General features: G+C 45.3%; 1 protein-coding gene across 1 annotated transcript in view; it reads right to left on the minus strand.

Annotated features, from left to right (window-relative positions):
- Positions 1-22877, minus strand: part of ITPR2 (inositol 1,4,5-trisphosphate receptor type 2) — a 357167-nt gene that overhangs the window by 153269 nt on the left and 181021 nt on the right. The window contains exons 33-34 of the mRNA XM_032767262.2: positions 13797-13925; positions 13048-13168 (exon numbers count right to left, since the gene is read on the minus strand). Of these exons, the coding sequence (XP_032623153.1) occupies positions 13048-13168; positions 13797-13925 (250 nt within the window). The remainder of the gene's footprint in view (positions 1-13047; positions 13169-13796; positions 13926-22877) is intronic.

Here is a 22877-nt window from a genome sequence, read left to right on the forward strand (position 1 = left end):
TAAATGCTTTATTGTATCACGACATATGTTGGTGTAGCGGGGTGGTCCCCCCACTCCTGCCTGAAGGGGTAAAAACAGCCTTGGAGAGGGCTGGGGCTGAGAGAAAAACCTGGGCTGATTGGGGGGAAGCAGCCTCAGCTGGGGCCATGCCCCAGTCAAGCCACAGCTGGCCCTATAGAGGGGCTGGTAGGCTGGAGCTAAGTTAGTCTCTCTCTAGTGGTAGAGAGGGATGGGCCTGGCTGCTGGGAGCTGAGCAGGGCACCTAGAGTGGAGCAGGGCTGGGGGAAGGCCAGAGGGGCTGGGGAGCTCCAGCCTGGAAACCCCCAGGCTGCAGGCCTTGCTGAAGGCCAGAAAAGGTACTGGGGTTGCAGAGGGTAGCCCAAGGGTAGGCAGAGGCAGCAGGTCCAAACCCTCCTTACCAATTATAGAGCAGTCCGCCCCAGTGAGCAGGGGCTAGATGGTGAGTGGCAGTAGCCCAAGACGGAGGCAAGATGGGGATAATGGGTTGAGAGTTCCCCAGGGAACAGAAAGACTGTGGAATACTGCAGGGGGCAGAATCCTGAGAGGTGCGGCACCTGGGTCCGGGAGGGACACCGGGGCCAACACCAGGGCCAGCGGCAAGCACGACACTTGCCTGCAGAGGGCACTTCTGAGTGGACAGAGCTAATTCCCAGGACGACCAGCAGGAGGCACCACACTGGTGAGTCATTGTCCCGTTACCGTTGACAAGGACAGTGCCTCTCTGAAGACCAACAGGGACCTCCCCCTCTCCCCAAGTACCATACTGCAATGCCAGCACTTAGAATAAACCCAAATCCTGGTATGGAACTGAACCAATGATATTATGGACTAGAGCAAGATTGCTCTACCTTCCACATCCCCAATGCTGCAGTGGGACCTATTAGTGCTGAGACCCATTGATTTCAGTAGGACTCTGCAAGGCTCCACACTAGCATATCCCAATGCCTAACTCGTGCTTGCGTCTGGAGCACAGGCAGCTGAGCCAAACCGGTGCAGGAGGTGCAGCTCCCCTTGAATAGACTTGCATCTCTGGTAGACACTTTCCTTAAAAAGAGTTTGCCTTGAGGGAATTAAGAAGTGGTGGTGTGCCAAATATGGGAAAATGCATTTCCTAGCAGCTGCACAACCCACTCATCGCCAATGTCAAGAGAAGTTGCTTTCACGTGGCAGCCCAGTTTGCACACTCTCTCTCAGCTTCTATTTGTTTTGGAGAAGGGGTACGTGGTTATTAAGAGAAAAGCACAATGTATGACTGGCCATTATTTGTAGTTATTGTTTCTGCATGTTATTCTACCTGGATTATTTTTCCCTATCATGTCAATCACTGGAAAGTTATGGGATAATGCTAATTTGCACTTAAGTATTAAGTATGCAGAATTCCAATATACCTTAGAATATATTAACAGCGGAGCATGTGGTGCGGGAACCCTTGTACTTCTACATCCCCACAGATATTATTTGAAGTTAACAACTTCCATCAGTGTCTGAATAGCAGTCAAAGGCTATGATTGTTCAAAGAGTCGCAGCTAATTAAAACTATCACAAAGAAAACCAGAAAAAAAACGCTCCTTTGTTTTGAACAGTTCTTATATGTATAATTCCATTTGTAATTAAGAGTTGCATTGATTGTCAAAGGGCACTGCTGAAATCTAAGCTATAAACAAAGGCTTTGTCTTCTTATTTCCTTGCAGCTTGTAGAAAGTTTATCTTTCATTTGTTTCACATTTCATTATTTAAAACAACATGAAACATATTTTTACATTTTGGAAAGCTGACGAACAAATGTGAACATAAATATTTATTTTTAAATTTAGGTGTTGTAGGCAGCTTTCCTCTTCAAAACGTGTCAATCTCCCTTAAAGTATGAAAATAAAATATTTAAAAGCATGTTTGTTTTTGCTCCACTTTGGAATACTTCTGGAAAACAGACAAACAACTTGCAAACCAGGGTCAAAATCAAAAGAAGATGAGGCCAGAAACTGATTAAATCCTGCACTTGAGGCAACTGATTTGCAGGACGGGGGAAGGGATGCAATTGATTGTGTGACTGCACAAGCAGCTTGGTATGTCACTTGTGTACCCAGCTACAATCCCACCACAGGGGACCAGAACATATGCTCATCTAGAGTGTAATTCACTCATATGCAGATAGTACAGCCCTATATACCATCTCAGCCCCACTTCTGCACCAGGCTGAATTTCACCTCTAATAATTCGGGGTGTGCCTCACTGTCTGAGGAAGCATGGTTTGCTGGGAAAAAGAGATGTGACTAGATCCCAGGCTGATGCACACACATATACTAGCAGAGTGGTTCTTTACAAGGGTCTCAGGGTCCCCTGGGGAGCTGCAAGCAGGTTTCAGGTGGACCTCCAAGCATGGCCAGTGTTAGACTAGCTGGGACCCAGGGCAGAAAGCCAAAGCCCCACCACATGGGGCTTAAGTCTGGGGCCCTGAGCCCTGCCACCCAGGGCTGAAGCCAAAGCCTGACCAGTGTAGCTTCATGGGGGGGACCCTGTGGCATGGGACCCCAGGCAACTGCCCTGCCCTAACTCCAGCCTGGCTTTTATATGCATAAAACCAATTACTGTGGCACTGGTGGACTGTGGAGTTTTTATAGCGGGGTGGGGCCTCAGAAAGAAGAAGGTTGAGAACCCCTCCACCAGTGCGCACACATTCCCACTAGCAACAAACACAGTCCAGCACCAAGACCAATGAGTAAATGGTGCCAGCTGAAAAAAGTGATGCTGACAATGCATTTAGCTAGGCCAATATGTAAAAATTCTGGAATGGTTTCTTGTGAACTCAATGCATTAGTTTCTCTGCTCTCTTCAATGTGTAAATTGCTTGGTTATATAGGCAGAATGGGACCCAAAATAAAGCGTGAGCATTACATTCACTATAAGCAATAGCTAAATTCAGCTCCCACATGCAGGTGGGCAAAGTGAGGTTTTTTTATCCATGAAAGCTTTTGCCCAAATAAATCTACTAGTCTTTAAGGTGCCACTGGAGTCCTTGTTGTTTTTGAAGTCAAAAGAACACTCTATACTCACTAGCAACAGGGCTAAACCTGGCCTGGAAGCCGAGTGTCTATATTTGAAAAATAATATGTAGATGTAGGTTCTTTCACAGAACCACAGAAATTGGAATTAGACCAGGCCTATTACAGTAGGACATCTATTCCATTCCCTGGCTGGTGAAGGATTGTTCTTCCACTACACCATCTTGTCTACGTCTACGTCCAATTTAATTTTCAGAATTTCCATGGACCGCGCACTCACCATTGACTTCCCTAGGAAGATTATTCCTCAGACTAAAAACTCTCACTGTGAGGAGGTTTTTATCCCATTATCTTTTACAGTAATTATGCCCCCTTGTACCACTCTAAACAAGCCCACTCCCTCATTACCAGTACCTACGGCGTGTAAACAGACACTGTGTTCACCTACCCAGCCCTGTTGTCACTTAACTGAGCAATACATATTTAGTTCAATTAATCTCGCTTCATAAATCAGTCCCGCCAGCTCCTTAATCATTTACTGAGTGCTTAATAAATAAATCTGGTTGGAAAGACATTGATGGTAGCAGTGGTAGGAAGTCTTATAGGAAATAAAAGCTTTGTGAAGACAAGGCACAAGGCTGCCAATCTGATACCTTTCATTGGCAGCACATATATTTTTCTTCCAGCTGAAAACTTAAGTTAAAATATTTATCATTCCACAGAAAGATCATCATTGAATTTTTCTTGCAATTAGGGAAACACAAACAGTTAAAATAGAATAAAATATGTGCTTTGTCTGAAATGTATTCTCCCTGCTGTCAGAAACATAACATAATAATCATTTAGTTTGAACTAAAAAAAAAATGAAAATGGAAGATGAGTTTTCTTCCTTCTCCATTTTGTGAAAAACTAGAGTGGGAAGTAAAACGAAGTCTACTGAAGTGAAGGAATTATTTTAGGACAGTCCATCTGTATGGGTATTAACACACAAATAATCATTTCAAAAAAGAGATGACAATACTGAGCCTAGATTCCAAGTTTAATGTTCCCTATTTGTAACTTTTTATGGTAGAAGGAAAACACCTTACAGCACACGTATGCAAATATTACAGGTTTTCCCTAGATTCTATATACCATTATAGTGTATAGCAGCAAGATGAAATAGAATTCTTATAATTAGCATCCACTGCTCCAATAGGACGGGAATTGGAATTCTTTTTGTTTCTCTCATACAGCTTCTTACCACCTACTGTCCTAGAACAGGGTCGGCAACCTACGGCACGCGTGCCAAAGGTGGCACGCGAGCCATTTTGTCTGGCACAAGGCTGCCCGTCTGGGGTCCCAGCTGCCAGCCCCGCTCAGCGTCTGCCAGCCTGGGGTTCCGTTCACTCAGCTGGCAGGAGGCTGAGCAGGGCCGGCAGCCGGGACCCCAGACCAGCGGCAGGCACGCCCGCTGGCTCCCCCCTCACCGCACTTAGGTTCTACGGCTCCCGGGAGTGTGAGTTGCTGGGGCTCGGGGCCCTGAGCCTGCTGCGGGAGGGGCGGCAGCAGCGGCTCACATTCCCAGGAGCTGCAGAGCCCAAGCGCGGTGCAGGGGAAGCCGGGGGGGTGCACGAGGACCGCCGCCCACATGCATCCACTGCAGGAGCCCCCCACCCACCCCAGCTTTCCCCTCACTGCACTCAGGTTCTGCGGCTCCCGGAAGTGTGAGCCGTTGCCCCTCCCGCACCCCCACCCTCCCGCTGCCAGCACTCCACGTGGAGTTTTGCCTCCACATGGAGCCAGCATCTGACCAGCATAGGCATGGTAAGGGGAGTCCCGGGGCGCAATCAGGGAGCAGGGGGAGGGTTCGATGGGCTGGGAGTTCTGGGGGTCCTTTCAGAGGGCAGGGAGCGGTTGGATGGGGCGTGGGAGTGCCCAGAGGTCTGTCTGGGGGTGAGGGGGGGTGGATAAGAGTTGGAGCAGTCAGGGGACAGGTAGGGGCAGGGGTCCCAGGAGGCGGCAGCCAGGGGACAAGGGGGGGATTCTGACGGGGGCAGTTGGGGTGGGAAGTGGGAGGGAGTGGATGGGCGCAGGGCTAGGGCACAGCTCTCCCCTCTTTTTGATTGTTGAAATATGGTAACCCTAGGTGGGCGCCGGGCTGCAGCCTGTGCTGGAGGGGCGGGAGGGTCACGGCTGCTTCCCGCTAGCAGCACCGCCACCTTTGCAGGGCAGCTGTCTCCCTGCACCATGCTGGCTCCTCCATGGCTGGGGCTTGCTGCTGCTGCAAGCGAGACGCTCTGGCGACTCCGGAAGGCAGCTCCTCCCTGCCGAGCTGCTGCAGTGGCCCAAGCCCGACAAAGCCAGTGAGTGGACTCGGGGTAGGGGCCACTGGGGTGGGGAGAGGGAAACCTGATCTGGGAAGCAGCCCCTGGCCATGGCTGGCCCCTGGGGTCTATAAAGGCTCCTTGGGATTTGCCCCTCAATTAACCGATGTGCAGGGGTGGGGGGAGGGGGAGAGCAGGTGTGCAAGGTGGAAGTTTCACCTAGGGCACAAAATATCCTTGCACTGGCCCTGCCCCAGGGGGTGCGTGAACCCCAGGTTAAGAACCGCCGCACTAAGCTCACAAGATCTGCATTTTAATTTAATTTTAAATGAAACTTCTTAAACATTTTAAAAAATGTGTTTACTTTACACGCAGCAATAGTTTATAAACTTATAGAGAGAGACCTTCTAAAAACGTTAAAATGTATTACTGGCATGCGAAACCTTACATTAGAGTGACTAAATGAAGACTCGGCACACCACTTCTGAAAGGCTGCCGACCCCTGTCCTAGAATCTGGGTTGGTAATGACTGACATAGCTTGGCTTGGAAGTCCTAAAGAAACAGACCAAAAGATTTGTTTGACCTCCGCTATTGTGAAGTAATAAAATGTAGGGACTGATCCTGCCACTGCTTACTTGTGTGGGTAATCTCATTTATTTTAGTCATGATGGTAATGGTAAAGTCATGCTCCTGCTACAGAAAGGTCCTTACACAGCATTCTCTATCTGAGATGCAGACAAAATGCATACAAGGAATATGGCATAAGTGAAACCTGTACAATAAAAAGCCATAACAAGGACCTTTATAAATAGATTAGCAGACATCCTGTGTGCTATGTAAAATTGCTGTATAAAAAGCCTTTAGAGCCAATATGTTTGATTCCTTGCGGGTGGAGAAATACAGAACTAATAGATACTTCATAGAAAATGGGGATAATATATTCAGGTTTAGCCAGAATGTAATTCAATATATTGCAATTCTTTGATCTTGTAGCGGCAGAAAAAACACGTGTTGGAGTATGATGCACTAACAGTCATTACTTAACTGCAACAATGCCGGCTATTTGAAAGGGACCCTGGAACATTGTTTAGCTTGGAAATTAAGAGTCTGATCCCACACCAGTGAATCAATGTGGGTTTTGGCACTAAGTTCAATGGGAGCAGGATTGGACTCTATTACCCAGACATGCTTTTCTTTACCTGAGTAAATCGGCACATGTCTGGATTGTGGAACATGAGAAAACAGTAACCAGGAAGTGGTTGCCTACTGCCCAGTCCCATTGGGGTGAGGATGGGTGACATCTTGCAATGTTACCCCATGGAAAACCAGATATTTCACAAGATTTTTTGTTTGTTTTTTTCTGTGTTTGTGCAAAGTCAGGATTGGCCTCAAGCCCTGCAGATTTTTTAGGGCAGGTGTTCCCAAACTGTGGTATGCACACCCATAATAGTCTACTCGGACGAAGTAGTTTATATAACAAATACAGTAGTTAATTTACTTCAAAATGTGCCAGTGAGAACACAGATACACAGAGCCCTCACCTCCAATCACTGTGCAGAGCAGGTTCAGTTGCCCAGCAACTTTCCAGTTTAACTGACCTCAAAGCTTAGGTGGGTTTTGGTTGCATATGTTGCATTATAACTGTACGTAGCAGTGAAATATGGACAAATGGCTAAAGACAGGTAGCATTAAGGAGCGCACACAAAGTATCAGTGGTGAGAAGGGTAGAGCCTGAGAAAGGTCTGCAAAAGGAGATAAGTCCTTACAGCTCCTTTCTGAACTGAAGGCAGGTAAATCTGGCTGGAGACAAAAAGTAGTAAGTGAAGCCTGAAACTCTTATGAAGTTTTTCCCTGGTAGTCAAGAGCAGTTGAAGTCTCAGGGCAATAAGAAATTAGCTTTTGCACCTTGCCTTTCGTTACCCTGGAAGATCAGATACAGTCCTGCAGTGCTCATAAGATGACAGATGTAATGACCTTAAACTCTTAAGGCATTACTTACATCCACCTACCAGCACTGAGCAGAATGTATATTTCTTAAAACTTGCTCTGAAACAGGGCTTTTAAAAGTGTATCATCACATGGGATCTTTGATATCCTGGGAACTCTGCGCATGATCTTTGTACCTGCTATGATTCATTTCTGAAACCAGGTCTACCACAAAAGTAAATAAATAAAAATTATGTTTGTTCATTCAATGCTACACTACATTTACTTTCCAGCAAAAACTTCTGGTCCCTGCTATAAATCCACCCAATACACCTTTGGTCTGAAACAGACAAAATCTTTTCGGAAAAACCATCCTGTGAAACATGAAGGTCCTGACACTGAAATGATCAAACACTCAATTAAAAAAAAAGATAAGAGAGTGCTCACATATCTAGCCTACAGTCAAGCCTGGTACGGCTATTTGTATTAACAAAGAAATCTTATCTCTTCATGTGGACATGCAGCAAAATTTTGTGCTTGATGGAGCAGCACACAGGAAAAGGAGTACAATATACATTATCACCAGGGATCAGATTTTCAAACATGCTCAACAACTGCATGTGGGGGCAGGATTTTCCGAAAGAGTTCAAGCTCCTATCTAGGCAACAAAATAAGCACCACAATGGACACTTCTGAGAACCAAATATTATGAAGGTGCCTAAGTAAATGCTGAATTTTTCTGAATATTTGGCTTCAATTGTGGGTGCAGAGCAGTTGAAAAATCTGGCTATGCTTAGCTAAATACTGGAGTGACCCTGTGCAACCCCAGTGGGCCAAATCCTTAACTTACATGGATACTTGACGTCAATGGGACTATACATGTGAGTAAAGTATGTAGGATTTGCTGCACTGTCTTCAACAGGATCGTATAGCAATTATATAAAGGCAGAATTTGGCTCACTTAGTTTCCCTTACTTACACAGCTAGTCCTTCTCCAACAGGCCAAGTTCTGTCTTCAGCTACCCTCATGCAAATCTACAGCTTTCAGTTAGCTTAGAATCAGACTCAAACTCTGCACACAACACCAGGTTTAAATCTTAGCTAAATGCATATACAGAGCTATCAGCGGAAAGCTCTGATTTTTCTCCACCTTTGCTTTCACTTGTTTACTCCTCATCAGAACTCCTCCTCATCCATCACTATCTTTTAGGTGTGCAAATACAGCAAGATAACAACAAACAACAACAACAAATGCTTTCATGCATATTTTAAATCCCCAAATACTACGTCCCTGCAGATTGGGAAATTGGCACATCATCGCCAGACTGTGCCCCTGACACATGGCCCTCAGTCAGGGGTTGGTAAGCTTTCAAAGAAGACGACCCTTTTTTTGTTTTGTCTTTGATCAAAACTATTTTGAGAGCCACCTCAAAGCCACATGCAAAGCTACTTGTAGAGTTAGAATTTATCAACGAATAATGATTGAACATATTAAAGTTATTACTACTCACCAATACTTTTAATGCGACTTTTGCCATTTGAATATGACTATAAACAGGAGGGGACTCCAGCCTAGGGCACAGGATTTGGATGCAGGAGGAGGTGGGGGGTCTGGAAAGGAGTTTGGGTGCAGGAGGGGGTTCTGACATGGGGTAGGTGGTTGGGATGCGTGAGGGAATGCTAGGTGCTGGCTCTGGCTGGAAGGCACTTACCACGGGCGGCTCCAGCCCAGTGGTACAGCAGTGCTCAGGCAGGCTGCCTGCCTGACCTGGCCCCATGCTGCTCCCAGAAGCAGCTGGCTGCTGGGCATGTCTCTGCGTGCCCCTGGCGAGGGGCTGGGCGGCTCCGCATGCTGCCCCCAGCACCATCATCACAGCTCCCATTGGCCAGTTCCTGGCCTATGGGAGGTGCGGGGGTGGTGGTTGCAGGCATGGGCAGCACACGGAAACCTGCTGCTCCCTTTCCCCCCGCCACGGGGCACACAGAGACCTGCCAGCAGCCAGCCACTTCCAAGAGTGGCATGGGGCCAGAGCCCTGCAGTGCTGCCGGCCAGGAGCCACCTGTGGTAAGCGCCTCCCAGCCAGAGCTTGTACCTTGCACCCCCTAAAAGACGGTTGCCTGCAAGGGGGGCAACCAAACAGTCACATGAAGCTCTGGAGCTGCAGTTTGCTGACCCCTGCCCTAAGCAGAAGGTAGTATGGAGATTCCCTGCCCTAGTAGGAGCTGCAGGAGGGATTATGCTTAAGGAAGCCCCTAAGAAGGATGCAGTGTGAGGCTCCCCGGTGGCAGCCCAGCACCACTCCACAGTAGTAGTAGGAGCCATGACTTCATCTCTTCCCCACCCCTTTGGGTGCAGCTAGCCTTGAGCATCCATTGCCCTTGAAGGTTTGCAAGGGCTTTAGATGCAGTCAGCACATGTGTGAGAAGCCAAAGTATGAGGGAGGTTCTTTGAGCCATTCTCCTCTCCCTCATGTACCAATGCAAGGGTTAGCTCAAATCTGGCCCTCTGTTTTATTGGATTTACAGTTTAGAACAGCACAATCTAACGGGTTATTTTAAATATCTTCATGCAATACAAGATATATGAGAAAACAGAATACAATAGATTACAGTACAATAGAGGAATGTAGGAACTCCACAAGATATGGAAAAAATCCACCAATATGAAGAAAACTCAAGGTCAACTTCACATCTGCTACTTGCAGAACATAAGCCTTCCCGGAAAAAACAAAAAAGAGAGCCACAGACAAGAGAACACTAAATCTTTTATGTATCCATGTAGATATGAAGTGGCACACTGACTTAAGTGGGCTGGATTTTGACTTTAGGTACAGATCTGAACAACTGGTAACACACTAATCCACGAGGGGACATCATGACACAAAAATCTTTCAGCCCCCTAGTTCCTTCCCTGTTTGCTCCTAGTTCCCAAAGGCAGTAATTTTCTGATGGCCTATACCAGGAGTGCAGAAGGGGAGCAGAGAATGGCTATTGCCAGGAGTGAGCATTAGTCATATGAGTTAAGGGTTTGTAAGACTGGGTCCTTTACCTGAAGCTGTAAAAATCAGCGGTATAAGGAACAAAGAAAATCTTCAACTTTTTAAGTTCTCCTGACAGATGGATCCATAATTAAACCAGTTTGCACAACAAATAAAAATTGTACGCTGCTAAATTGCTAGACTAATTCACACAAAATGTTAATGAGATGCTTTGGCAAAAGCATTAAATGAAAGTACTGTAAAATAAATCTGAAATCTAAATTTAGAGTCAGTTGTTGCAATGTTACAGATGCAGCAAATGTCCAAGAGACCATCTCAGAGTGGTGGGGTTATTTACTATAACTTAAAAAAAAATTAAAGCAACTATATCTATCAAGCTTCTAACATCATGATTCTGTCCCTCCCTTCCCTTCTTATTCATGTTGTCCACAAGTTGTCTAGCTGCTTTCAAAACTACTCAAAGTGTGTAGTGCCACAAAATGGGGTTAGAATAACAGCACTGATTGGGCTTGCTTTGGCTGAACAGATTTCAAAAGAGAGAGAGTTTGGAAAATGTCAATCAAAATGGCTCATTTTTAGAAAATATCTCCATCAAATCATCTTTTCCATGACAAAGTAAAAGATTTTAAAATAATGTTTTTGTGGAAATTGAATCCTAAAACTGAACCTTTGCCAATATTAGCTAAATATCTGTGAAAGTTCTTCTTTAGGATTAAACTCCTACAGAAGAAAATTTAAAGTCTTCTCCTTTGACATAGACATGATATCTTAAATCCTTTTAAAATTTTTAATTGTTACGGATTAATTATTTAATAGTTTTTTTTTCTAGAGCATTTACTTGTTTGGGGCTAGACTGGGGATACTTTTGCAGGTGAGCATTTACTCACACAAGTAGTCCCATTGGTTTCAAAGCGAGTAAGGGTTGAATACTCTAGCCCTTAATGAATTCTACCCTCAGTACTACTAAATTATGTGGTTGACTTAAGGACCAAATTCTGATTTGGAGTATGTGTACAGGCAGAGCAGTAAGAATCAACTGAACATCTTTAGGCAGGCTACCTGGACCAGGGTTGTGAAAGGATAAGTAAGGGCACCTGCTTATTCCTTTCCCTGAGCAGGAGAGTAAAGAGCAATCAGGGAAATTCAGGGTTTGGTTTCAACTCACTGGCTAGAACAACTGAGCTAGCATGAGAGTCAAGCGAGGAATAACTTAACATCTCCCAGGAGCAAAGGGGAACAAAGCAGGGAATGTTGGTTGATTGGTCCACAATTCCTTCCCTGGGATGTTTCCAAGGATGATACAGCTATACATCATCTACTACTATGAGCTGCGCCTTACCACAGAATGGAGTCTACAATGATTAATAGGGCCCTACCAAATTCATGTCCATTTTGGTCAATTTCACTGTCATTAGGTTTTAAAAAATCATAAATTTCACAATTTAAGCTACTTAAATCTGAAATTTCACAGTGTTGTAATTGTAGGGGTCCTGACCCAAAAAGGAGTTGTGGGAAGGTCTCAAGGTTATTATAGGGACTGAGGTTTGCAGTACTGCTATCCTTACTTCTGCATTGCTCCTGGTGGTGGCGCTGCCTTCAGAGCTAGGCAGGTGGAGATGGGCAGCTGCTGGCTGGGAGCCAAGCTCTGAAGGCAGAGTCGCTGTCAGCAGCAGTGCAGAAGTAAAGGTGGCATGGTACAGTATTGCCACCCTTACTTCTATGCTGCTGGTGGGGCGCTGCCTTCAGAGCTGGATGCCCGGCTAACAGCCGCCGCTCCCTGGCCACCCAGCTCTGAAGGCAGCGCAGAAGTAAGGGATGGCAATACTGCTACCCCCCTAAAATAACCTTGTGAGCCTTCTGCAACTCCCTTTTGGGTCAGGACCCCCGAATTTGAGAAATGCTGGTCTCCCCCATGAAATCTGTATGGTAGAGGATAAAAGCACACAAAAGACCAGATTTTGCCAGGTGGGGAGACGATCCATGATGCATTTTTCATGGCCATGAATTTGGTAGGGCCTTAAAGATTATGAATGCCTATGATCTGACATAGATTAAGATCATTTCTATATGAGAAGATTATGTCATATTGTATTAGCGTATTGTCGTATTGTATTAGTGCCCCTGAAATGCGGCCCCCAACATAGGCGGTGGAAGGTCCTACCACCAACGACCAGGGTGGCCAAAGACCTGGCCGCTGCAGTCGCCGGCCCCCATATGTTAGCGCCCTAGGTGACCACCTAGGTTGCCTAATGGGTTGCGCTAGCCCAGAGCGTAGATGAATACCACCTGCTTGGAGTCCGATTCTACTTTCACTTACATCACTGAACACCACCATTCACCTGAACCATCCCATTGAATGGGACAGATTCAAATGAGGTATAAGTGAGGGAAGAAATGAGACTTGAAAGTCAGAGCTTCTGAGACTTACATTGTGAAATTCATGGAGGATAGGTGCATCAATGGCTATTAGCCAGGATGGGCAGGGATGGTGTCCCCAGCCTCTGTTTGCCAGAAGCTGGGAATGGGCAACAGGGGATGGATCACTTGATGATTACTTGTTCTGTTCATTCCCTCTGGAGCACCTGGCATTGGTCACTGTCAGAAGACAGGATACTGGGTAGATGGATCTGTGGTCTGACCCAGTATGGCTCTTCTTATGAAATTATAAAACACAATTTTCTAGTATCAGTGCCTTGATTTCCAGGATGCTACAACCCAAAAAATAATGGATGGATCCCAACTCAGGCTTATTTAAAACACAGTAAAGAATAATTAAATAAAAATTTGGCACATACCCACTTCGGCCAAAGTTTTGATACATGACTCCACTGAGGCTTTCTGTGCAGGGTTCAGCCAGGTACAGTTGTAAATTCTAAAAGCAGACTGAAGCAGTTGGATAAAAACTGGCTGATGTGTCTGAAAACAAAAAGGTGAACAGCTAATTTTAGACTTAAAATCATCCTTACAATTACCCTAAGTTATGCGCCACATAAGTTACATGCATGACTTTTAGCCTCTATACTCAAATTAGAACTCAATTAAATCATCATCACTCTTCAGTACAGGATGCAAAATAAACCAGTATAGCATTCTTATAGAGTGTCAAACCATGCAATCCTTAATCAATCAAAATTCCCATTGATATTAAACAAAATAGCATACTGCAGAAAAAAAATGGGGAGATTTCTTGGGTCCCAAACATGTGGGAAACTTTCTAACTTGGGCCACAAAGATTTCCTCTATTAGGAGCACAAACAAAAGTTCCCCGATCTTGCAAAGAGATAGTCATGCAAAGGCCCAATGAAATCACAAAAGCCAGATGTGAAGCTCTCTGGAGAAAGAGTCCTTTGCTGGATCAGGGTCATCAGGAGTACAATTTGTCAAGGGCATATTTACAGGAGGCGTTACACTGTTAGTGCGAATCATGAAGAGTGGGAGAGGAAATAAAGAAGGAAAGAAACTTGCAGCACTCCACTCCAGCGAGTGGAAGAAGACTTATTAATGATCTGAATTACATATTTGTTGCAGTCTCCCTTGTTCTTACCTGCAGGCTGGTGCTATTATCTGAAAATGGAGAACTGAAGAAGCCACTCACAATGTTCATTACTGGTTCAGTGACGTACTTCTCCAAAGATGTGTCTGCGTGTTTCCGGTCTGTAGTTGTGTTGCAAACCTACAATGAAAAGGAAAATATTAGTTTTTATTTATCTTTTGAAATGTTAAAAGATCACAGGTAAACACACACACAGAGTATTGATATTTAATCCTTTTTCAAAAATGTTTATTTTTATATTAAAAACATATAAAATCAAGATACCTACTTTGTGGTCAAATTGTATTCTGTTTAATTATCTTTGTTCCTGGGAGCTCCACTCCCTCCTGATCCCTATCTTTCCTGAACTAGATCCTCTAGTTGAGTTGGCTACTCTTTCCCTCACCATGAAACAAAGGAGTTTGTTGGATAACACTGGTCATTCCTGTAGGCCCACACATCATATGCCACCTTACATATCTAGACAGACTCAGGAGGAAAAAGGATCATTCCTCCAGGTGGGTTGGAGGAGACTTTAGAGAGAGATGGAAAGATAAACCTACTATATTAGAAGAGTGAGAAAGATCATTGGTGCTGAATTTGGAGCTGGTTTCAATTATTACAGCCAGATAGGAAAGATGGCGCTCCTTCAAAGGAAGCGTTTTAAAAACCAAAACCAAACAAGCAAACAAAAAAGGACAAGTAGAAAGCGAGCACAGACATAACACAAGCAAAATCCCATCTGTTCAGCCAGCAGCAGCCTCCGTAGGAACAAAACTGCAAAAACAGTCAAAGACCCACCCACTCTGCCAGGTGAGCTACACGGTAGATTCATCATGTCATGGTGTTAAGTGTAAAACATGTGCAAATGGGAAGGAAGAAGGAGAAGAGAGGAGAGGAGGACATTGGGAGAGGGTTGGAGTTGAACTGAAATACTTCTTAAGGCCAATTAATGGGCTGTAAAAGATGTGGAATGATTCAACTTCTGTACAGCATTCTAGAAGACAACATCCATCATTTTATGCTGCATACATTTGTTATGGTAAAAAAAATTGAGAATTTTTTTTGTGTGGGAGAGGAGATTTGATGGCTAGGGAACTGAAGAACAGAGAGAATAAGTGATTTGCTCACTCTCACAGAGAAAAACTCATTGGCAGGGTCAGAAAGAGCATAAAGACCTGTATCCCAGGTCAGGCCATCCATCCTTCTGATTATGCAGTACTGTAGTGGCACATGAACCTTATAAGCCAGAAACTCTGAAGCGTTTAAAGGAAGTTTATGGAGACTTCAAACAGCACCCGTCATTGCTGGGAGATGAACAAGTCACTTACCTTGTGCAGTAACAATTGTTCTTCAAAATGTGTCCCCCTATGGGTGCTCCACTGTAGATGTGATTGCATCCTATTCCTACTGATCAGAGAACTTTAGTAGCAGGATCTGTTCAGTCTGCACATGTGTTGTTTCTCTCTTGTGCTCTGCCACAAGGCTAACCAGCATTGTGCAAGTGAACTCTCCTCAGTTCCTTCTCTATTGCAGATTCCATGATAAGAAGTCAGAAGTAGAGGGGATGAGAGTGGGTCATGGAGCACCCACAGCAGGACACATCTTGAAGAACTCTCTTTACTGCACAAGGTGAGTAACTTCTTCAAGCAGCATCCCAATGGGTGCTCCACTCTAGGTGACCCCAGAGCAGTATCCCCCATAGAAGGCTGGCACTTCGGAGTTGAGTCTACTATGGACAATAATACTGCTGAGTCAAATCTAGCATCGGCATCATGATGACATAGTGTTCTATAAAGGTATGCGCAGATGTCCAAGTAGCTGCTTGAAAATTTCCGGGATGGGGACATCCTTGAAGAAGGTGACCAAGGAGGAAACCCATCTTGTGGAGTGGGTATGGATAACAGATTGCATGTGGAGGTACTAAATTGCGAGCCTCACAACACAACACTTGCAACACATTTAGAGAGTCTCTGGGCTGATGCCACTGCACCTTCAGACCTATCTGCAGTGGAGAGGAAAAGCCTAGGAGGTTTCCTAAAAGCCTTTGTCCTGTCCAAGAAGGAGGTCAGGGCTCTCCTTACATCTAGTGTGTATAGAATGACTTCCCTGTTATCCTGCTGAGGTTTAAGATAAAAGGTCAGGAGGTGAATGAGTTGATTCATGTGAAAGGCTGAGCCACCTTGCAGATGAACTTTTGAGTGCGGTCTTGAGTGCAACCTTGTCAGGAAAGAACATGGTAAATGGGAGGGAGGAGGTGTCATAAGAGCCACTATCTCCCCAATCCTTCTCACTGAGGTGATGGCGACCAGAAATGCCATCTTCACTTAAAGTTGCGTGAGTGAACAAGTGGCCATGGGTTTGAAGTATGGTCTGGTCAGTCTTTTTAATATTAAATTCAGGTCCCATGGTGAAGTAGTATGTCCGGGTTGGGGAAAGAGGTTTGCTATGCCTTTAAGGAACCTCTTTGTAGTTGGGTGGAAGAGAACTGAGTACCCTTCTATTTGTTGGTGAAAACTCACTCTTGCCGCTAAAAAGTACCCTAAGCGAGTTAATAGATAGTCTAAGACTAGTGGTAGAGTAGCAGATGCGGGGTAATATATGTCTGGAATGGTACCAAACCTGATCTACTTTTGTAAGTTAGTACGACAGATAGTCTGTTTCTTGCTGTGTAGTAACACTTCCTGTACCTCCACAGAGCAGGATCTCTCTACATGCTGGAACCACAAAAGAGCCAGGCCTTGAACTGCAGTATCTATGGGTTGATGACAGAGAGTGCACCTTCAACTCGCTTTGTAACTCCTCTCGCAGAACGAAGAGGGATTGGTGGACACGTAGCCAATTGTGACTGGTAATGGTACCACCTCTGTCTTGGCCAAGTAGGAGTAATCAGTATGACATTTGCTCTCTCTCTTTTTATTTTCAATACCAATTTCAGTAAGAGAGGAAATGGGGGAAAAGGTGTAAAGGCCCTTGTCCCATGAGAGAATGAAAGCATCCCCTAAGTAGTGCTGTCTGAGGTCTGCTCTCAAGCAGCATCGTGGGCGTTTCTTGTTCAGATACATGGCGAACAAGTCTATCATCAGTGTCCCCCATCATCGTAGGGGACAAGGAATATGTCGTGGAGTATCACTGAGCCCATCTCCCACTTGTAGTCATGTGGGAAATTGTGACTGCTGTTATGTTGTGCACTCCCGATAGGTAGGCTGCTAATACTGTAACGCTGTGGGAAATGCCCCAGTTCCACAGCTTTAGTGCTTCCACGCAAAGGGAGGGTGATCTGGTGCTCCCTTGATGATTTACGTAGCACATGGACGCTATGTTGTTTATCATGACCTTTGTGTGTGTGCCTCCGATCAGCAGAAGGAAGTGAGTGCACACATTCCTGACCACTCTTAGTTCAAGGAGGTTGATGTGAAGACACCTCACGGGGTGACCATTTCCCCTGTTCTGTGAGGCTGTTGAGATGTCACAGTTCTTGGGAAACAGGCCAGTCCGCGCTTATAGACAGCCTCCCAACCTGAAGCAAAGACTTACCAGCAACCGCACACCATACAACATAAACACTAACCCAGGAACCTATCCTTGCAACAAAGCCCGATGCCAGCTCTGTCCACATATCTATTCAAATGACACCATCATAGGACCTAATCACACCAGCCACGCCATCAGGGGCTCGTTCATCTGCACATCTACCAGTGTGATATATGCCATCATGTGCCAGCAATGCCCCTCTGCCATGTTCATTGGCCAAACCGAACAGTCTCTACGCAAAAGAATAAAATGGACACAAATCTGATATCAGGAAACATAACATTCAAAGACCAGTGGGAGAACACTTCAACCTCTCTAACCACTCAGTGACAGACTTGAAGGTGACAATTTTGCAACAAAAAAACTTCAAAAACTGACTCCAAAGAGAGACTGCTGAACTCAAATTAATATGCAAATTAGATACAATTAACTCAGGCCTAAACAGAGACTGGGAATGGTTGGGTCATTACACTAATTGATTCTATTTTCCTATGTTAAGTTCCCCACACCTTCTATGGTCATCTTACTTATCACTTCAAAAGTTTTTTTTCTCCTGCTGATGATAGCTCATCTCAATTGATTAGACTCTTCTGTTAGTATGCACACTTCCACCTTTTCATGTTCTCTGTATATAAATATCTCCTGTCGTGTGTTCCATTCTATGCATCCGAAGAAGTGAGCTGTAGCTCCGAAAGCTCATGCTGAAATAAATTTGTTAGTCTCTAATGCCAAAGTACTCCTGTTCTTTTTATGGATACAGACAAACACGGCTACTACTCTGAAATCCACTACTTAAAGATACCAGGGTACTTTGTGTAGTAATATAGTGAACCCTGGGTCTTTGAATGAGGCTTTATACTTGAGGGGAGAGAGGGGGAGCGGGCGAGTCGGAGGCGAGGCAGCTAGGCAAGCGGCGGGTGGGCAAAGAGGCGAGCAGTGAGGCAGCAGGGTTTAGGGACGGGCAAGGGGTGTCTGGCAGGGAGGTAGGAGGTGAAAGGAGGTGAGTGGTGGATGGGAGACTGACTGGGAGGGACACAGCAAGCAGCATCCTCAGATCAAAGAGCATCGGGGTCTGGGAGGGGTCAGCTGCAGCGGGACACTGGCCTGCAGAGGGTCTCCATGGCTGGATGAGCTCAGCTAATTCCTGAGAAAACCAGCAGGAGGCGCCGCCAGGGTGAGTCTGCTTGCTTACACAAATGCTGGGGGAGGGGGTGTTTTGGCAGCATGGGGCGGCACTGAAGGGAAGGGTAGGGGGGGGGGGTTCAGCCCTCAGCTATTTTCTTTGGAGTAATATGGACCTAGCCACTTTATGAGTTGTGCAGGCCTGGTCTAAAGTGTAACTTCTTCCTCAATATCAGCGTCCTGTTCCTCCATCTCCTCTTGAGGGCACTTAATAGGTTCCTAGTAGGCCATGCTAGAACTTTGGGAGGCACAATGTCTATATGCCTGCCATGGATCCCAGTAAGGCCACTAGGATGGTGGGAACCGTTACTGTTCATACCAGCGAGGCTGAGAATCAGATGGACAGTACGGCTGAGGAGGTCCAGATTGGTAATGAGCACTATAAGGTGCATGGAGGGAGTGACGGGAGTCCACCTCTCCTGCTCACTGTCTGACATAGGTACCAGTAGTGGTTGTCAGTGCTGGGATGACTATGCTGATGGAGTTGGTGATGTAGTCTGGGTTAAATGATCCAATGGTGTTTGGGGTACCGTTGATGGTACCAATGCTGTTGTCCACACCGATGGAGTCTTCCCCAAAGCAAGGTCTCTGTCCTTGTCTTGGCCAACCGGTAACGTTTCATTGCCTATGCCCACTGGGTTGTTAGGCAGCCCAACGTGCTCCATCCACATTTGGATGGCTTCGGCGCTGTCAGTTCTGATGATACGGAACGAGCTGGTGATCTTTTTCAGCTGGTTCAGGGCTTGCTCTGGGGATTCACAGCTCTCTTTTTAGAAGCCTTATATGAGTGACTCATAGTTGCCTTTGTATGCTCACTACCCTTAGATGTAGAAGACTGTGATGAAGACTCTTGCCGCCTGGGTGAATCTTGATGTAGATCTGAAGATGGTTGAAGAGCTGCTTCCATTAGGAGTTTAAGTCTCAGCTCTCAGTCCTTTTGGGACAACAGTTTCATCTGCCGGCAGAAACCACACTTCTGGGGAATGTGGTTTTCCCCAAGGCAACAAACACAATGAGGGTGTCCATCCATCACTGGGATGGCCTCTTTGAAGTTGAAACACCTCTTAAAGCCCGGTGAACTGGGCATACCCTGTCCTGAGGTGGTCCTCAGACAAGGGAGGCAGGTGAATAAAAATTAAAATAAAAAAATAAATTAAGAAAAAAGAAAAAGAAACCCAAAGGAAACTAAGGCCTGGTCTACACAGAGGGTGGGGATCGATCTAAGTTACGCAATTTCAGCTACATGAATAATGTAGCTGAAGTTGATGTACTTAGATCTACTCACCGCAGTGAGTCGACTGCTGACACTCCCCCGTCGACTCCGCTTGCGCCTCTTGGCCTGGCGGAATACAGGAGTCAATGGGAGAGCGCTCGTAGGTCGATTTATCTTGTCTAGACTAGATATGATAAATCGACCCCCGTTGGATCGATCGCTGCCCGCCAATCTGGCAAGTAGTATAGACCAGCCCTAAGTAATAGCAACAAAAGAAATTAAAAGATTGATTAGCAAGTATTTAGTGGGCTAATGATCCAATAAACTGACATCTAAAAGCACCGTCTCTAGCCAGGAGTGGGTGAGAAGGAACTGTGGAGGATTTGCTCACCCAATGCTGGTTAGCCTCACGGCAGAGCACAATGAGAGGGCCAATGCATGTGCAGGCCGAATGGACACTGCTATCAAAGTTCTCCAATCAGCAGCACAGGAATGGAAGCACAGCTACAGTGGAGCACCCATAGGGACACTACTTAAAAAAAAAACAAATTTACTGTAATACAAATAAATTTTGAGTAGAACACCATGTGAGTGGACAATACAAGGCACATTACAGGCATGAGGCAGTTAGGGGTTTGTTACGGGAGCGGGTGGGTGAGATTCTGTGGCCTGCATTCTGCAGGAGGTCAGACTAGATGATCATAATGGTGCCTTCGGACTTTAAAGTCTATGAGTTAGGGGAGTCTTCAGAGAGCAAGGTAAGACCCAGAGGCATGAAGGACCCTGGAAAAGGCTTGCTTGATTTTAATGTACAAAAACAGCAAGGCACAGAGCGTGTGTAGTGTTTTTTCCCCAGCAGCAAGAATGGGAATGGTTATGTAGACAGAAAAGCAACAGTAGCTATACCATAAAAGTGAGATAATAAACCCACTAGTGTCAGTAGAGGTGTGACATTTTTCCCACAGCTCTAGTGGAGGTAAATGACGGTTGAGTTACGAATCAAAATTTTTTGAAAAGATCACAGACCTACATCCATCTAGATGTGCTTCTGCCTTTAACTAAGCTGCAAGCCAATTTCTGCTGGAACCAGTAGCTCTGAGGCTCAACATTCAGGATCCCAACAGGAATACAGGGAGCTGCACGGTGCTGGCATGGCGATTTTACCAACTGCCAAAACTAAATTACAAAATGCTTTGAAGATTTTCTAGACAAGTGAGGGGGAAAGCACTGCTGGAAAGCCACTGAAGGGATCCATGTTATTCCATCACAGACCCCATAACAGAATGGCACTCCTATGATCCTCCCTCACCCCTTATTATCTCTCACTCTTTACTGGATCTTGAATCCGATAACATAACTGGTCAACATTTCAAATGGAAAAAGAAAGAAATCCAGCCGGAGGATACCACTAGCCATCTTCCACCTTAGAGCTCTCTAACAACACAGACTCCTAGGTCCCAGGCCCTCCACTGACAGGCAGTTGTAGAAGCTAAAAGAAAAGCATTTCCCTCCCTCCCCACAACAGCAGCTCTCTCTTTTAGCTCACGGAACATAGAGGATCAAAGGATTCTTCTAACTATTTTGAGAGCTGTCATAATATCCATTCATGAAGCCTTCTAACAGTCCTGATGGCGACATAAAGCTGATGTATTTGCAACATGTGGACACTGCCTCAGCCCTGAAAAGCAGGTCTCAGCAAATACACTCAACAACTTTGAAAATTTGGTTGCCCAGATGGCCTGGCTGAACCATGGAAGAGAAGAGGGCATTTTTGACATGCTCTTTTAGCTAAATGGGGAAAAAGAAAAAGGAGCTACTAACCAAGAAATGAAAGGAACTAATCAGGCAGTTACCCAGAGCACTTTGCAGAACAGCAACACAAAAGTGCCCTTTTGCCATTTTTTTGGGTAGGGCACACCCAACAAAGAATAAAGGGACGGTTGGTGAGCTAGGCAGCACAATGCATTAACAACACACTCACTATTTCTCTCCGAAGAGCTGGAGTTTAATTTCTCTTATCAGAGGACAAAGTGCAAATGATCTTGATAGTGCCACGCTCATCTGATGTCCAAACCTCTACACTATTTGGCACAATTTAACGCGATGGGTGGTCTCTGCCCAAGAAAGTCTCTGGGTTGGAGTAGCAGAATGGGTAGAGACGTGCCTCCCTATATACGTCTGCTTCTATAAAAATGGTCCTATTACAGAGTTAAAGCACACAGAGGTGTGTGGATGCTGCTACTGGAGGATCAGAATTGCACCATGTCAGCTAAGAGCAACCCTCTGTGGGAAAGGGATTAAACAGAAGAAAGTGCTGCTGGCTGTGAGTCAGAGAGGTTAAAGCCTAGAATCCCCTCCAACAAAGAGTCTGATCTTCTTTCTCAACTGATCTTGGATTGCCCAGAAGGGGTCTCACTGTAGGAACAGCTACAGAAACAAGACAGACAGCAGCTGTGTAGGGTTTGCAGAGGTCTCATTACTGATGGCCTTCTCCAAAAGTGAGAAGCACACAGACATAGCCACATTATCCTGTTCCCTGAAACACTTAGCAAAAAAATAAATAAATAAAAATCTATTTGTCTGCTTCATAGAGAGGTGAAGAGGCTCGAGCACCTATTGTACTGCACAAATATCTGAACTTATTCTTCTCTAGGCTATAAATCGTGCTAACTACAGGAGTGTGCTATTTTCTGATGATAGGTTTCAAAGAAACTATTTCATGAAGCACTATTATTTTGGTGTGAAAGCCCACCGCACAATTCAATTGCAGTTCTTTCACCTCTTTTTTCTTTTTTTTTTTTAATTTAAACTAAAGAAAACACAAGGAGTGAGAATTTAGTGCCATAAAATGTAAAGGACAAAGCCAGGCACCCAGTTTAGAGTTGTGCTGTAAAAGCAGAACAGCTCTCACGTCCAAACAGTTGTTCAGCATCAGGGATTGAATCCAGGGCCTTCAGCATTAAAAGCATGGACCTCTACCACTTAAAACTAAAGGAGTAACTCCATTAGCATTAGGCTCTTATAGTTACATGGCTCAGTCTCTAGAAAGGGGGCATGTAACGCACACTAAACCACTGGGTTACACAAGCTTCCCCACGTCTCTGCTAGTGCATTTTAATCTTCCTAACCTTGCAAACACATCTGTTAGTCTACCTCCGAGGCCT

Source organism: Chelonoidis abingdonii, chromosome 1 (genome assembly GCF_003597395.2).
Source record: "Chelonoidis abingdonii isolate Lonesome George chromosome 1, CheloAbing_2.0, whole genome shotgun sequence".
NCBI lineage: Eukaryota > Metazoa > Chordata > Testudines > Testudinidae > Chelonoidis > Chelonoidis abingdonii.